Source organism: Canis lupus, chromosome 5 (genome assembly GCF_048164855.1).
Source record: "Canis lupus baileyi chromosome 5, mCanLup2.hap1, whole genome shotgun sequence".
In the NCBI taxonomy this organism is placed as follows: domain Eukaryota; kingdom Metazoa; phylum Chordata; class Mammalia; order Carnivora; family Canidae; genus Canis; species Canis lupus.
This window is the reverse complement of record NC_132842.1, coordinates 62,417,466-62,434,481: the sequence shown is the minus strand read 5'-3', so window position 1 is coordinate 62,434,481 and position 17,016 is coordinate 62,417,466. Positions and strand designations below refer to the sequence as shown.

The 17,016-nt window shown below is 41.0% G+C and overlaps 1 protein-coding gene across 4 annotated transcripts in view; it reads left to right on the top strand.

Moving 5' to 3' along the window:
* FTO (FTO alpha-ketoglutarate dependent dioxygenase) overlaps positions 1–17,016 on the top strand; it is a 428,434-nt gene that overhangs the window by 345,194 nt on the left and 66,224 nt on the right. Inside the window, exon 9 of one of the 4 annotated variants that reach the window (XM_072827051.1) lies at positions 5,916–6,024. The exons of the other annotated variants lie outside the window; for them this stretch is intronic. Within the exon in view, the coding sequence (XP_072683152.1) occupies positions 5,916–6,009 (94 nt within the window). The 3' untranslated portion in view covers positions 6,010–6,024. Of the gene's footprint in view, positions 1–5,915; positions 6,025–17,016 lie in introns of those variants that run through there. 4 annotated transcript variants of the gene reach the window in all.

Below are 17,016 nucleotides of genomic sequence, written 5' to 3'. Positions count from 1 at the left end.
TTTAAATTAAAATATTTTATCTGTGCTAATTAAAATACTTTCCTGAAAATTCAGAGAAGTACAAAACAAAAGAAAAACCTCCTTTAGTCCCACCACCTCGAGATAACCACTAAGAATGTTTCAGTGTGCTGTCTTCCAAGTTTTATTCAGTGCATTCATATGTACGGACATATATTTTAAAGCACAATTCGAGCCATGGTATTTTATAACCTGCCTTTTTTCACTTACTATATCACAAGCAGTTTTTCATCTCTTTAACCTAATTCCTCGGGAACAGGATTGTTAATAGAAACTTGTGTAAATACACCATCTTTGCTTAATTTTTCTCCTACTGTTGGACATTTAGGTTGTTTTCCTCTTTTTCCCTTATCATATGAAATGCTGGGATGAATATCCTTGGCTGAAAATTTTGCGTGAATATTTATCACCTTAGGATAAATTCCTAGAAATTGAATTACTGGGTCAAAGGATCTGCACATTTTTAAGGCTTCTGACACATATTACCAAAATGTTCTTCCAAAAGGTTTAACCAATTATATAGTCTCCCCCAGCAGCCTGTGAGCACGCCTGTTTTCCTCTACCTTCACCCATGCTGAAAACTGTGTATATGTGTGTGTGCATGCGTGTACGTGTGTGTGTGTGTGTGTGTGTGTGAACTGTTTCAGTTTCATAGATGAGGACATAGATTATTTCCTTGACTTCATTTATGTCATTTTGATTACTAATGAGGCAGAGGTATTTTTTCATATTTAAATAGGTATTTCTGTTTCTTCTCTTGTGAAATATTTATCTATGGTTTTGCCCATTTTTATTGGAATGTTTGGCTTTTTCTAACCGATTTGAAGATTTTTTTTCTTTCCGTCTAAGAATCATAGGCCCTTTTCATTGGTAATCAGATTAGGCTGTTATAATCAGGTTGAATTTTTCAGGTAGACGTTAAGTTATATTTGGAATATCTGCTGATAATGGCAATATCATTAGTGTACTTTTTACTTTTTAAGAAAGAGCTAGTTTTGCTCTGATAAAGAAGATATATGAAAAAGAATCTGACAGTGTCAATCCAGCTTTGAGTTAACTATCCCAGGACACTACCAGCATTTTATTACAGTTGTCAAAAAAAAAAAAAAGAAACCAACAATTTTATTGTTTTGATTATTGAGATCCAGCCACAGATCAACTGAGCAATTAAAATCTCTAAATAACATTCTCTGAATTGTCAAACAAAGGATTAGTTCCCAGCGGAAAGGACTTTTTTAAAGAAGATAGTTGTCTCTATAATGTCTGTGCCAGTAAATGGTTGCACTAATTGGAATATACAGAAATATTTTACCAGTTTAACAATGCATGACATCCTAATAAGATTGTGATGACAAGCTTTTCTTTTTATGAAAGGTGATGTTACTGCATGCTTCTAATATACATGGGCTCATGTGTCTTTTTATGACATGCTATAAATGAAATTTTTAGGAGAAATTAATCTGCTTTACTAGATCTTTCCTATATATGAAATTATTTATTAAAAGCAGGACAACAGAATCTTGATTTCTGTTGTTTTTATTTAAGTACTTGGAATAATATATTTTAAGGAATCTTGGAATTGAATAGAAAGGGATCACAATTAAATGCATATTAAACTGCTCACTCCAAATCCCACTAATCTGCCACGAGAATGTGTGAAGCCAGGTTCCCCGTCTTCCCCTAGCTCAGGTGGCTGTCTGAGTGCAGGCTTGGGACAGTTAATGACAATCTTCCAAGACAAGCAGGACTTAACATCAATATCCCTCTCCCTGATAATCTATATACTCTGGAGGTGGTGAGCTCTGGCAGGGTTTTGATGATTTTATGATGGCTTGTGTATATTTACAGTGTGTTTAAAATACTCTTTTTAATTATCATTTGAGTGACAAAGCTTAATCTTTCGATCTTTATCTGCACCTCCTGCTGATGTGTGTTTGTTAGGTAACTAAAAAGCGGAAATTTAGCAAAGCCAGAGCTTTATGCGAGTAATAAGGCTGAGGAGTCAATAGATGATTAACCCGCCTTTCTCCTCTTCATGAGAATAAAGGAGTCACTTTATAAAAATCTTTGAAGGTGGCCCAGATTTTTCAAAGCAGCATCCTAGAAACATATAATAGCTACACAGAAATGAGGAACATTTGAACTGCACAAAGCAAGCATGTATGGTAAAGAATATCAGAACATTTGAATACCATTTTCAAACACACTGGTATAACTGTTGATATTCTATGACATAGACTTATCTGTTTCTGCATGTATACACACATTTGTGTATATATATATATACATATACACACATAATGTATGCAGTATATATATTATATACATATAAATTATCATGTGGAGTTAAAAGCCTGTGTGATTGGATATTGATATTTTGTTAGATTTTAGGGGCTAAATAAATAGGATACAACCATTATTTAGCCTATCAGAGCCACACCTTAAAATGCCTCCTTGGTATTATTTCGTTTGAAACAGGATGAAAGGCTAGGATTATTATTCCTTGCTGCAAATAAGTAAAGGCATGTGTGTTAATAATGGATACTAAGGATTTAGAATTAAATATTGAAACTCTGTTTTGATTTTCCAGAATGATGAGCCACAACCACTACTCTTTTCGAAAGCCCTTGTTTCTTATAACAATAGGCCAAAATTTTAAGCAAAGGCAGAGGGAAACAATTTCAGTTAACCAGTCTATGTGCTTATTGACATATGTGATTAACTGATAAAGTTATGAGCATCATCATCGTTATGTATAAAGGAACTCCAGGCTGCCTAAGACTCCCCTCAAAGAAATCTTAAAATCAGGGATTGATTTGCAGATTTAGTAGGATATTAAAAGCTGATGTTGTGCCTGAATAAGATAAGCATTCTATATTAGACTGTACTGGAGAAGGCACTCACGTGGCCAGATGATTTTATTGACATCTCAGAACTAAGGGCCATAAATTCTGCTATCAGGCAACATACTGTCCTAAGAAATGGACATCTCTAATGCTGAAGCTGCCTTTGGTGGCCCCATAGACACAGCATGGAGTCTAATAAAGCATTAAACCCCAGAACAACCCCAACACCTAACAGAGCTATCACCTGTTTTAGCCTTGATACTGGTCAGCTTGACTGCCATTAGTAAATCATCCATTCTTTTGAGCAGTTTTTCTCTAGCATCAAGTAAGACTAAGTATGCATCCCTAGTCACCTTGCCCACCAAACTACTAACATCAAGATGATGCTTTTCCTAGAATTGCTCCTGTGAAACCTAGGCAACAGTAGGACAATGTAGAGTTTGTGCCAAGAGGCCAGCGCTACTGGAAAGAAAGCTTACTGAGTCCCCTTCCATCAAGCAGGCAAGTGTTCACATCCAGAGAAATCATCAAAGACAGAGGATGGTATCTGAAAAAAAGCAGTGGGCAAGGGTGCAGGTAGGCAAGAGGTTTGGTGTGGGGAGCTGAGTCCTCAGGAAGAGGCAAGCAAGGTCTGGAGGCCAGAATGGTAGGCGGTTGGATCAAGAGTCCAGATTAGTGGATTTGGGAGAAGAAGATCAAAGACTCAGACCAAAGTTCTGGGCCAAACGGGGTCAGGAAACCAGACCAAAATGTCTTAACAATAAAACGCCGAAATCAAATGAAGAGATAGGCAGTGATGTACCAAGGGTGGGCAGTGGGAATGGTCCACCCAGCTCTCCCTCTCTCCACTCCATGCTGGCAATAAAGGCTGCATTGTCTGTAGAAGATCTAAAAACAATAATAAAACTAACAAGAATCAGTCTGCTTTTCATTATCACCATTTTCTGTCAGTTCTAAAGAACACCCGTGATAGAAGACTTCTCTCTACAAAACTCTTGTTGATCTCATTTCTACACAATTTCTGAATTACTTGTGAAGTTTTCTAATACATACACATTTCCAATATATATTTCTAATATATATTACATATATGTGGGCTTTAAATTAGCACCTTTTTAAAAAGATTTATTTATTTATTAGAGAAAGTGAGTGTGTGTGTATGAGTAGTGGGAGAGGGAGAGAAAGAATCTCAAGCAGAAACCCCGCTGAGCCTGGAGGCTGTCACAGGGCTGTCTCATGACCCTGAGATCATGACTTAAGCCAAAACCAAGAGGTGGATGCTCAACCAACTGAGCCACCCAGGTGCCTCAAATTAGCACATTTTAAATAACCTGTCCTTTAATGAACATAGTATTCTACATAGACATTAATTCAGAGGATTCTCAATTATAGCATCAGCAACTGACGTGCAAAGACTCAGCTGTGCCTATCCATTTCAGAGTAGGTTCATTGCCATTTGGAATTGTTTGAGCTCTTCTCATTTAATTTATGTCTTCAACGACTATGGCGCCACATCATCCTGCATCTAAACAGTAGATTGAAAATGACTGATGATAGGCAGCGATTAAGACAAAGAAACCACAGTTGGGGATCCCTCGACTCTCATACCATGTGACCACTGAAGTTTATATTTTTGTTTAAAACAGTGAACCAGTTTACAGACTATCTGGGTAATAATTTGGTAAATGAAAACTTAATTCTGTGCACACAGCCTTTGGCTGAATTTGAATATTTTTCAGTTGAGATGTATTTTTTCGTTGTTAATTACTTATTTGAAACTAAAGAATGAATCAAGACAATAATTACTACTGAGTATTATATGATTGTTACTGAGAATAATTTCATTCTATTAGAGGAGAAGGGCCTAATAAATGATGTTCTTCAGCTGTCAGATATGCTAAGTACGTCCCTGGAGATGGGGGAGTGTTCACAAGTGTATTCAGCGTCTGCTAACACAATCCCTGATAATAAGGAGATACAGTCACAAGATGGGCCAAACCAAGAATGAAGCTTGATTCTGAGCTTTATAATCTGATATCTCTCTACAATTATCTGGGTCTGAACTGGCCTCAAAGTAAAGACAGAAGAAAATATGTAAGTAAACGTGCTGAGAGAGCGAAAACAAATGATGGCCAGACTAGTTGTTGATGATCACCCTGGGGAGAGAGCACGTAGATGCCACCCAAGTAACTGCTGTGGAGTGAGGTAACTCATGAGGCAATACTCAAGCAACCCCAAGGCCCTTCTGAACTAAAACTTCAGAAAGCAGAATGGCAGAATTGTGGAAGGAACCAGAGAGACAACTAGCGGATGGCTAATGATGACAGAAATGGGCTGGCTCTTCTACAGCCAACGGACCAGAGCAGGACCTGATAATACAGATGGATGAAGCAGGCAAGCATGGAGAGGTGAGATTTGTTTCAAACTGGAGCATGTGTGTCCCACCCAAAGGGTGCAGCCATTACTCAGCTCTGGCCAATTATCATTGTGGGGGATTATTGGCCAAATAAGCAGATCTTCCTGTTTCTCAAGCAAAGACAGAAATATGTATTTTTGACTCAAATCTCTTCATTTCCATTTCTTTTCTTTTTCTCAAAAAAACTAATTCACATTTTTAAAAAAATTACAAAAGCCATACCATTTGGGCCAAAATAAATGTGAGCTAAAGGTGGCCTCTGAGCCACCATTTTGTACCATCTGTACCAGAACCTGACACTGTTTCTGGTGGCTGTCACTACCAACCATAGGATGGTTTTCATGCTTTGAAATACTAGAGAGAGCTAATCATCATGCTTATAAGAATAATAGAGGCATTCCTGACTGTTAAAGACAGTGACAGAATGACTGTCACAAAACAGTCACAGCTTGTAGTCCCCAAATGCCAGGGAAGATACTACACTCATAATAAAGGCTGTCATTGATGGAGCTAGTTGTTAGGTGCCAGACTTTGTGCTGTGTCTCACTGGGTCCTCACAGCATCTCTGTGAAATAGATATGTGTAGCCCTGTTTAGAGATAAGGACACTTAGCATGATTTTGTACTTTTCCCAAGGTCCGTCACAAGTCAAGACTCCAGCCTAAGCCTCTATTGGATTTCAAGGCTCAGGATCTCAGCTACTGAGGCTCAGCTGCCAATGGCCACATGAAGAAGCCAGAGCAGGGTTGGTTGCCTTGACTGTCAGTCTGAAGGGCCCACTGCCCAAGAACCTTGGTGACTTCCCCAGCAACACAAATAGACTCCTTAGGTGGTTTGGGGGACCTAGTGGGTAATTGTTGTATGAACACCTAAGTTTGCCATTCTCCTGGTCCTGTTAAAGAGCATTCTCTTGAGCAAACCCATGGGAAAGGGGACTGCCTTATGTACAGTTTGGCCTGAAGCACTTGTGCTGATGTTCTCCTGGAAGAGTATACTTTGACTTATGCATTGCTTGCTTAATAGACCACAAAAGTCAACATCCCGCTGGAAGAACAGCTCGTGCTTGGAGGCGTCATGGGCTCCAAAAGATCCTGTTGAGGCAGGATGTTGTATGAAACCCACAAGTAGAGCAAAAACCTCATGTCTCCTAATTACAATTTAATATTTTAAAAAGCTTCAGAGACCACCTCTGTGCTTTCTACCAAAAAAGGAACTGGGATTTTTCCCCCCTTTTGGCTTTTTGGACCTAGAAGCACAGCGTGCAGGTGTGTGTGTGTGTGTGTGTGTGTGTGTGTGTGTGTTTAACAGAAGAATGTGTCTCTTGTCCTGGGGAATAGTAAGGCTACAAAGCAGGTGAAGCCCACTTGTAGAGGGGAGGGGAGTTGACTGATAAGTTAGTGTACATTGGGAAGAGACACAGTACAGCTTGTATGTATCTCACCCCTACCTCCCCTAGCCCACTTCCCAAAGTGGGCAATTAGGTCATCTTCTTACAATGTCCTCATTCCATTTTCCTCGAACCCTCTGGCAGGTCCCCAATTTCTCTTATCCTCCAGCCCAGTCTGGGGTTGGACTTGTGTGAGTGGCTAAGCCAGCCATGTAGGTATTGGCATGGCAGACACAGAAATGAAATCCAATCAGACACCCAATCAGGACACATTCTTGAGTGGCTGTGGGGTTCCAGAGTGGCCAATAGATTCCCACTGGCTGCCTGGACAGTATATCTTAGCAAGTACCGGCCATGTCCAGTCCATGCCAAGCCCCTGTGTCAGTGGCCAAAGAGGAATTCAATTCGAACCAAAAATAACAAGCACTATAAATTATTAAATGTCCCCCAAACACTGTGGCATTGTTCGGAGATTGTGGCATGCATAGGATAGTAGGAGGCATCTAATCAGAAACTCAAAATGAACAGCCTCGCAGAACAGATGGGCAAACTCTGTGGATTTCCTTCCTTCTGAGAGGAGGGGCCATTATTTAAATTTATATACAGTGGAAGCCACTGGAACCCCATCCTGATGATTAAATCTGGATGATCACAACACCCAGATGCATTAAACAGTGACCTTCTCAAGTCAGATGTGAGCAGAGATGCCACATGGCCCTGGCCAAGGACGTAGAGTTCATTCACTAGGCATTTCAGTTTTGATGCTATGTCGGTAGACAGCAGAAAAGCAGACTGATTTCCACCAGCTTCTACTTGTTCTTTCAGACAAGGGACGTTAACTCTTCTATCTCAGTTAACCTCCACCCCATTCCACCCCACCTCACCCCTTTTGTTTATCTGAGAAATTACTTCATATTCTTCTACCTAAATAATCATGGAAGAGCATAAAAATGGTGGAATATTGAGGAAAGGGACATGGCCAATAAGTAATACAGTCCGAAAAGGGCAGGGTCTCCACGCTGTCTACTCCTTTCAGTAAAACCTGTAAAAAAAAAAAAAAAGCAGACCGCCCAATGCATCAAACAGTTTGGATCTCACTTCCACTTAATTCTTACACCAGAAACCGGGAACTTAGGAGCAGCTCTGTGTGTTGGGAAACCAACATTGCCACCAGGCCCAAAGTTTTGTGTAGGAAACCTGACCACTAAGATTTGACCATACTGACTGACACCCGGGGCTCAGGATGTCCAGTCTAGAATTCTACCTTTGGTCAAGGTATTAGAGATTCAGAGTATATACTCCAAATGTCCTTAACATCACCTTCAGAGGAGCAGTGGGTCCCTCATTCTGTTAATTTATTATACTCTTGGACTTAGGCAGAAGAGAGCCTTATCACTCCAGAGTTTGGTGATAGTCCAGACAGAAGAATTTTGAATAGATTTAACAAAGATAGGGACCCATCTTTTTTTCTCATACAGTTTCAGGAATCCTTAAAAACCCATTTCTCACAATAAGCAAATTTTAGTTTAAAAATCTTTATGAGAAAAAAAATCTTTTTGAGATAAGAGGGATCGTTCTTCATGGCCTCTATTCAGGTTCGAAGAGCCCTTTTGGTTGCGTAGGACAAAAGAAAACCTGTAAAAATAAACTTTACAAGAAAGGAGAAAGGGCTGCAGTTTGGGTTTGGTTGGTTTGTGTTTTCATTCAGTTTGCCTTTTTAGACTCTGAGCGGAAAACAGAACACGTCACATATATATTTTTTTTCTTAATTGTAAGAAGTAAATACTCTGAAATGTATTTTTTTAAATTGCGATTATATTACAGCAGTTTCTATGTACCATAGATTAGATTTTTATTAAGGGTTTTATTAAATAACTGGTGTTTCACCAACATCTAATTAAATCTTCTATCTAAATTGAACAGAAAATTATGGGCGAAAAGAAAGCATTTGTAGCAGACTTTATTACAGATAAGACTATTATTTGTTCATCTTAAGAATTTGAGATCAAATTTACAAGCAGCATCCTCATCAAATTTCTTTTCTGGGCTGCTGAGCCTGGCCCCTTGAAAGCAGCCCATTATCTCCACCCCCCCCCCCTTTTATTATAGTGTCCTGGTTGTTGGCAACATGCCCGCTGTTTAAGGTTACTTTCATTAATTAACCGAAAGTTAATTTCTTTGCAAGCAAAATCTCTGATCTCATTATGTTGTCTTTAAAGCTGAAAGATTCAGGTTTTCTGGTCTCCTTTGATGGCACAATAAAAAGCATGCTCTTTATCTTAAGGGAAACTGTCTCCAGGGTTTAATTTAATAGTCCTTGAAATAGTTACAGCACAGCCAGGCGGACTACAATCATATGCCAGTTCTAGAAAACCTTGGCTTTGTCATGGTTAGAGAGCCTGATGACTGGTACAGATGTGGACCACAAGGCACCCGTATCCAAGAAGTTCTGCATTTTACCCCTTTAAGTCTCCTATTTGCACTCCCCAGTATATATCCTGAGAATAGAACAAACACCACCGCCAGTGTTCCTTCCAAAGCGTGCCACTGTCCAGCCATCTTTTTCTCTGGAGCTTCAGGGGTTTTGTGGCATTGACATTCCAACTGTTTGCTTTTGCTGCATGTGGTAAGGTGTCTTTCATTCCTCCGGTGGGAACGAGGCAGCATGGGTGCTCCAGAGAGTTTTGAGTAGTAGTCCAGAGCCTGGCAGGAACGGGATTTGAATTCAGTCTTCTTTTTGTCCTTGGACAAGTTATTAAACCTCTCTTTCTAAACCTACAGTTTTCCTATCAGTGAACTTGAAATAATTATGTAGAGTTGAGAAAATTAAATAAGTTAACAGGTCCATACCAGCCAGGTACTGAGCAAATGTGAGTCTTCTTCCCTTGTTCGTGTCTCTACCAGCTATAAGTGTGTTTCTAGATTTGGGGTTCATTCTGACATTTGGGGGCTGGCCTCCAGATTGCTATACCAATAGGAGCCATTTGGGGAGATTGTCAGACTCCATGGAGCATGTGTGCTGTAGGTTCAATCAGCAGGCTCCGTATGGCCCCAAAGCTCTTTTATAGACGTGGGGACAAGAAAAGTGTGTTCTCTTTGTCTCTCTGAGTTAATTTCATCCTCATGGATGAAATCTAGTTGCTTTCTGGAGCATTAAATTCAGCAAGTTGAGAGGGGCCTAAATGTCTTTTCAGAGCCACCAGGTATAGGTCAGACAGAGGGGACAGAACTCATCAGGTAGCTCAAGTCTCAAGAGCCATCCAGATACACGGAGAAGCTATTTGTATCCCACTGAGTCCAGCGCCGCCGCACACAGCACTGAGATTTACAGAGTCTGGCGGGGAGGGCTGCCAAAAGTGGGTAATGGCATGACCCGACATGCTGCTTCAGAAGCCTGGGAGACTGGGTCTTTGCCATTTGCATACGTCACCTGTACCAATTCCTAATGAAGGATGCAATTGACTCAACTCAAGCAGGTCAAAGTTACTTAGGCAGAAAATCCCAGGTCTTGGGAAGAAAAGTCATGTGCCTCTTGGGCCTGTGGCAGGAGTCAAAGGTCCAAGGTAATGTATTGGCAAAGATCCTGTCCGCTTTGGTGCCTTACTTCACTGCTCCCCCATGCTTTTAGGCAGAAATATTGTCAATGCTATTGATTAGTTGATCTGATAATCCAGCAGGCTCCCTGATGTGTTAAATTTCCTACTTTGGGATGACTCTAAGTATGGGCAGCGTGTATGCTTCAGTTGGGGGGGACTCTCAGTGGACCTTGCTTAGACACTGCTTCCACAGTGAAATTGCTTGAGGCTTGACAATTCCAATTATTCTTTTGGCTGTCACATTTAACCCTTCCCAAGACAGTTTTTCCCTCATTATCCATATTTTCTAGCCTTACTTTAGAGTTGGAAAAAACACTTTGTCTTCTGCATTGGGCCTCCAGGGTCCCTTGGTTTATTATCATATATTACATTGATGTGTTTAGATTTTTATTTCTTCATTTTCTTTTTCTCTTGTGGGCATGCTCCATCCTCCGCATCTTCCCCTCCATTGCATACCCTCCATGGCACAAGTCATATTGACTTTTATCTCTGTCTTCTGTGGATCTTCACACATTCCATCAGCCCTATCCTTCATTTGAAAAGCACACAGCAAGTCTATGAAGGGTTATGTAATTCACAAATAGGTTGGCATCCAAAGGGTGACCTTGGGTGAGGACAGTGGAGTTTTCTAGAAGGAGGGTAGCAAAGCTAAGTAAGCTGACACCACATTGTCCAAGATTGTTTCTAATTATTTAGACACTAGTCTGGAGTAGCTAGGGACTTAAATACCGTCTGGCATATCTTTCTTTGGTTGTTGGTTTTTCATCCCACCCTCTGTCTGGCTTCCATCTTCAAGCTCTTCCACTCTGTCAAAGGGCATGAAGGTACCCCGGGAAATCCAGACTGCCACTTGGAGAAATCATGCCTTCAGCCATTTGGGTCTACGGTGCCATTTGTTCTACATCCCAGCTTACCAGGCTTGACATCAATTACACTCTCTGCCTTGGTACAAAGAATGTGGGATGACTACCTTAATCCCCTTTGCAAAATAATAATAATAACAGCAACACCAGTAAGGCCTCTAAGCGGAGAATGTTAAGCCTAATTCAGAATTTTTAAAAGTGGAAAATGAATCATAAATACCTGAGAAATGAGGTTCATAATGGAAGCCCCAAGAAGCCCTTTAACCTGGGCAAAATCCTATAACACAATTATAAACAATTTCACACTCGACTGGAGCTGTTATTTGAGCAAAACTAACCATTTTTCTGCATGCACCAAACGAACCACGAGATCCATGTATCCAGCTGCAGAAAAACGTAGGATCACCCGTTCAGTCTGCATGTAATCAGCGTGCTTGATGGCAAGGGCATCGTAGGATCAAAAGAGTTAATAATTGGATCCTGCCCACAGCAACCACACAATTAAGGGCAAGATTAGCAGAGATGAAAAATTTATTGTAAAAATGCAATGTGAGTCTGAAACACAAAATGATTTCACTGAACATTTGTTCTGTTGCCATAATCCTAACGATCAACTCTATTACACTAATAATAGGAGAAAAACTAATTGCAGTGAGGACAGGACAAATCTTTTTTAATCTGCGTTGTCATCCCAACTAAGTCCCAACCCATTTGTATTAACCTTTGCTGACAGAGTCACATGATGGACATAATTTCTTATAATTTACCAGCTATGGATCTAACCTCTCTTCATCAAATATTCATAAAGGCAGGATTCTCAATGATTTTCTGTCTCTCTTCATATTTACAGCTTGTTGTCTTCTTCCTTTTTACAGTAATTTGGACACAATTGAAGTCAAATGGAATTAAAGTTAAATGCCTTTAGCAAGTAAGGTGCCTAAAAGCAAAGCCTTAGGGGAGGGGGTCGTGAACTAAAGGAGGGGGAGCTTGTGTTCCCAAGACTCTTCCCATCTCAGAGGAGTTCAAGCAGGCTTCCCTTCCCCAGAAGGGAAAAATGAACTCAGCCAGAGAATAGGCTCGCCTTGCAAAGAAGTGGCTCTCAGGCCTGTTTTGGGGGAGCGGCGAGGGGTGGGGGAAGCAAGGCAGTATAGGCAGGTGCCAGTGGCTCTGAAGCCGAGCCGAGACTGAGAACTCCAGACCTGCCTCCGTCTTCAGGGCTCACTGGAACCCTCAGCTGCCATGTCCGGGCCCCGTTTGGGCACGTGTACCCGCCAAGGGCCCAAGAAGCGCACAGGGGCTGTCATGGTGGACCAGGAAGTCAGTTGGTACAGCTACCCAGAAAGCAAACCGAAGTATCTGAAGCCATTCTTGAGAGCCCTTTTGGTAGAAAAACATCTGTTTCCACTTTGCCTTTGTGTTGCTTGACAGCTTTTCCTTAAGAGGCGTGTAGCTGAAAGGAGTTGCATAAAGCTTCGGTGTTTCCAGTGAGTATAGTCATGGGCCCTTTATTGTCACTCTCCCCCTCTCAGGGCTCCAGTGTCAGTGGGATGGCAGAAGTTTGGGGAAGGTGAGAGAGACCAGCAAAAGAATCCCCTTTCTCGACGACCGCAGGTCATCCTCAGATGACCCTGCCTTTACTGAAGCAGCACAGAATGTTGGAGGCAGGTTCTCCCTTAAGATGCAAAGGAACCGGGGCACCTGAGTGGCTCAATCGGTTGAGGGTCCAACTCTTGATTTCCGCTCAAGTCTTGATCTTGGGGTCGTAAGATGGAGCCCTGTGTCCCGCTCTGCACCAGACATGAGCCTACTTCAGATGCTTGCTCTAAAAAAAAAAAAAAAAAAGATGCTTGCTCTCCCTATACCCCTCCCTTGGTGCTCCCCCTCACTCACTCTCTCAAATAAATGAATGAATGAATGCAAAGGGACTCTTTTACCTTGTTGACTTCAAAGTCCCGTACTGACCAAGCCAAGAATTTCCTCTTGCAGAGTTCCCAGAATTCTGACTAGTAGAAAGGAAATTAGAACTGAAGGCACTTATATGCTTCGACAACCGATTCACATCCCCATCCCCGGCTCCTAGGTATTTTGTTTTCTTCACCATCAGTTAGCATCTTTATCCATTTTTAATCACACAGGTATACACAAATACAGTTGCTCGATTCAAAAATTAAAACTTTGTAAAAGTGCTCTTAGACCACTAGCCCCAGTCTCTGACCATCTTGCCCTTCTGGGTATTTTTCTGTGCATTTACAGATAGATGGATGTCCTGGGGACAAATATGTATTTTCTTTTGCCGTTTCCATAAGTGGCTATTAGGCCAGGACAAATCAATACCCAACTTGGTTGTGTTACTCAGTACATCATATGTTTGGAAATCTTCCCATATGAGAACACAGAATATAAATCTGTTCTATTCTACTTAATTGTAGCAGAGAAGTCCATAGTGTGGACATAGTTTAGTATCATCCCCACAATGATGGACATTTAGGTTGTTTCCAGTTTTAATTTATAAGCAATTCTGCAAAACATCATTATCTGTTTGGAACCGAGTTAGTTCAAACAGTTATTTCAACAGCATGCTAGCTTTTGCAAATACAGTTTTGAGAATGCTTATATTGACCTGAGAGCTCAAAACACTTTTTAATTTTCTCTACCGAGCCACATTTCTTTTCTCACAGTAAGGACAAAAGCAGTTATGAGGTATTTGACATCCTAAGTGCCCACAAATAAATAGACATTCCAAATGGCAGTGAATTAAATGTTTTTGATAGGGGGAAAAGTGGTAATTGGCTGTCAGAAAGGCCCAAATAAAGCTTGTTTTACAAGGAGAGCATCATCATGGTCGGTTTTTTGTTCCCCGGATTCAGAGGTACAGACGGTCAGACTGTGTTTCCCCAAGCTGCCCTGTATATTGGGGAAAAGCCCTTATTATGATAGCCTTCTCCTGCATGGTATTCCTTTCTTCATTTGCCTATTTGGCTAATGCTTGTGTCGTAAAGGAGTATCACTGATTATGTAAGGGATGGTTTGCCGAGTAGGATACGCACACATGTGTGGTCTTAATAACCCTTTCTTAGTCTCATACAAATGCCACAGAAGGTGTCAGGAAATTCTTTTAACAGATCAGATAATTTTGCCAAAAGATTCAAAGGGTTTTGTGAAAAGATTTACCAGACACCTCAGATATTGCCATTCTTCTGGACGGAAATGGGTAGCTGCTGAGATGGCCACCAGTTCCCTCTGGGTTGGTGGAAGAAATAAGGTATTTATCCAGGCAGATGCATTTGCAGAAGTGCAGAATGAAAACCTCCAATCTGCATAAGTGTAAATTAAAGATTCTAGGCTATTTTCTAAATTGTTCCCATTAGTCACTGTTAGGTTTAGGGAATAACTCAGAGTTGGTTTAACAGTAGTGTCAGGGAGAGGTTGACTTTGGTGAAAACCATCAACTGACTTGAGAATGACATAAACACAAATATTACCCTTCCAGCATACAAGAAGCATTGGGTATCTCATATTCCTTCAACTTTGTTTCATGCTGTTAAGTGACTCAGTCTTTCATCCTATGTTGGGTACTCTTATTATTATCTTATAAAAGGGAAAGTTGAAAAGTTCTCCTCAAAATGAATAAAACCCAAGAAAATAGATAAATTAGCCTTCTTCAAAATTAGAAACATTTTTGTGCATCAAAGAACATTATCAAGAAAGTGAAGACAACCTTCAAAATAAGGACAAAACATTGCAAATCATGTATCTGATAAGATTTAATGTCCAGAATATGTAAAGGGCTCCTAAAACTCAATAACAAATAGGCAATCAAATTTAAAAATGGGCAAAGAGGGGATCCCTGGGTGGCGCAGCGGTTTGGCGCCTGCCTTTGGCCCAGGGCGCGATCCTGGAGATCCAGGATCGAATCCCACGTCGGGCTCCCGGTGCATGGAGCCTGCTTCTCCCTCTGCCTGTGTCTCTGACTCTCTCTCTCTCTCTCTCTCTCTCTCTCTCTCTCTGTGTGTGACTATCATAAATAAATTTAAAAAAAAATGGGCAAAGACCTTGATTAGACATTTCTCCAGAGAAGATATCGAATGGCAAAAAGTAAATGAAAAAGATGCTTAGCATCAGTTATTAGGGAAAGTAAATCAAAACCACAATGACAGACTACTTCAACCTACTAGGATGGCTATACCAAATTTAAAAAAAAATAGTGTTGACAAGGATATGGAGAGGTTGGAACCCTCCTACACTGCTGGTGGAAGTGTAAAATCATGCAGTACCTTTGGAAAACAATCTGACAGTTCCTCAAAAAATAAAATGTAGAATTGCCATATGACCCAGCAATTCCACTCCTAGGTATATATCCAAAAGAAAGTAGGAACTCAAAACAGATATTTGTACACCAGTGTCCTTTGCAGCATTATTCACAACAGCCAAAAGTGAAAACAACACAAGAGTCCATCAGCAGATAAGTAGATAAATAAAAGGTGCTATCTGCATACAGTGAATTATTCAGCCATGAAAAGGAATTAAACTCTAATACATGCTACACCATCGATGAACCTTGAAAACATTACACCAGGTGAAATACAACAGACACAAAAGGACACATATTGTATGGTGAATCCATTTATAGAACTATCTAGAAGAGGCAAATTCATGGAGACAGTAGACGAGAGGTTGTAGCTGCCAGAGAAGGGGGGAATGTGAAGTGATTGCTGAATGGTTATAGGGCCTCTGTTTGAGACGATGGAAGAGTTCAGAAATAGACAGGCCTGATGTTTACACAATGCAATTAATGCCACTACATACTTAAAAATAGTTGAGATGCCAGGTTTTATGTTATATGTATTTTCAGCACAACAAAAAAAAAAGCTAATGGAACCAGATATAGAAGGTAAGCATATTATCTACAGTTACAGAGGTAGCCAGTTAAGGAACTAAAAATACAGAAAACACTACTTTCAGTTATTTGTTGCATAACAAATCACCCCAGAACTAAGAGGCTTAAAATGGCTGCAGTCATTATTTCTCACAGAAGACTCTGGCTTTCTGTGTGTTGACCAGGGCTCAGCGATAGAACGTTCTTCCATGGGCCCCACTAGGGGTCCTGCCTTACTGACGTCAGCAGCTGAAGCTCTGGCTTGCGGGGCCTCTCTCTCTCCAAGTGGCTTCTTTGTGGGGGTCTCTACAGCCGGGATCCAGCCTTCTTGCCCATGACTCCCAAAAGCACAAGAGCGAGAGCTGTCAGGCTTTTCTGAGAAACTGTTGGACTGTCACCAGTGCTGCAGCCAGTTTAAAGCAGGTGACAGGCCAACTGACCCAACGTAGGAGTGACTGTCAGAGGGCTAGTCCACTGGGGCCATGGCTGGAGACTGGTTCCCACAAACACCACTCACACGTGCGCAGAATAAGGGCGAGCCAGGTCTTCATGTACCATTGCAGGAAGCCAACAGATAAATATCTGGAGTTCATAAGTCAAGAAATAGCAGTGTGTGCATCTTAGTTAGAGATATAGAAGGTAACCACCATTAGAAACAAGTCCAGTGGTGGGAGACTCTCTTTCTTCTTTTTTTTATTTTTTAGTAATCTCTATACCCAGCGTGAGGCTTGAACTTATGACCCCGAGACCAAGAGTGCATGTTCTTCCTCCTGAGCCAGCCAGGTGCCCCTAGACGGAGACTCTTGCTTTTACATTATAAAGCTCTCTGTATCATTAGATGTCAGACTGGGAGTGTACATCGTTTCAGAAACATCATAGGGTAGTGGCTTTAGAACATGGCTCTAGGGCCAGAGTGCCTGGGTTCATATCTTGGCCACATCGCTCACAGTCTCTGACCTTGGGCAAGTTACAAAACCACTTATTGCCTCAGTGTTCCCATCTGTAAGATGTTGAT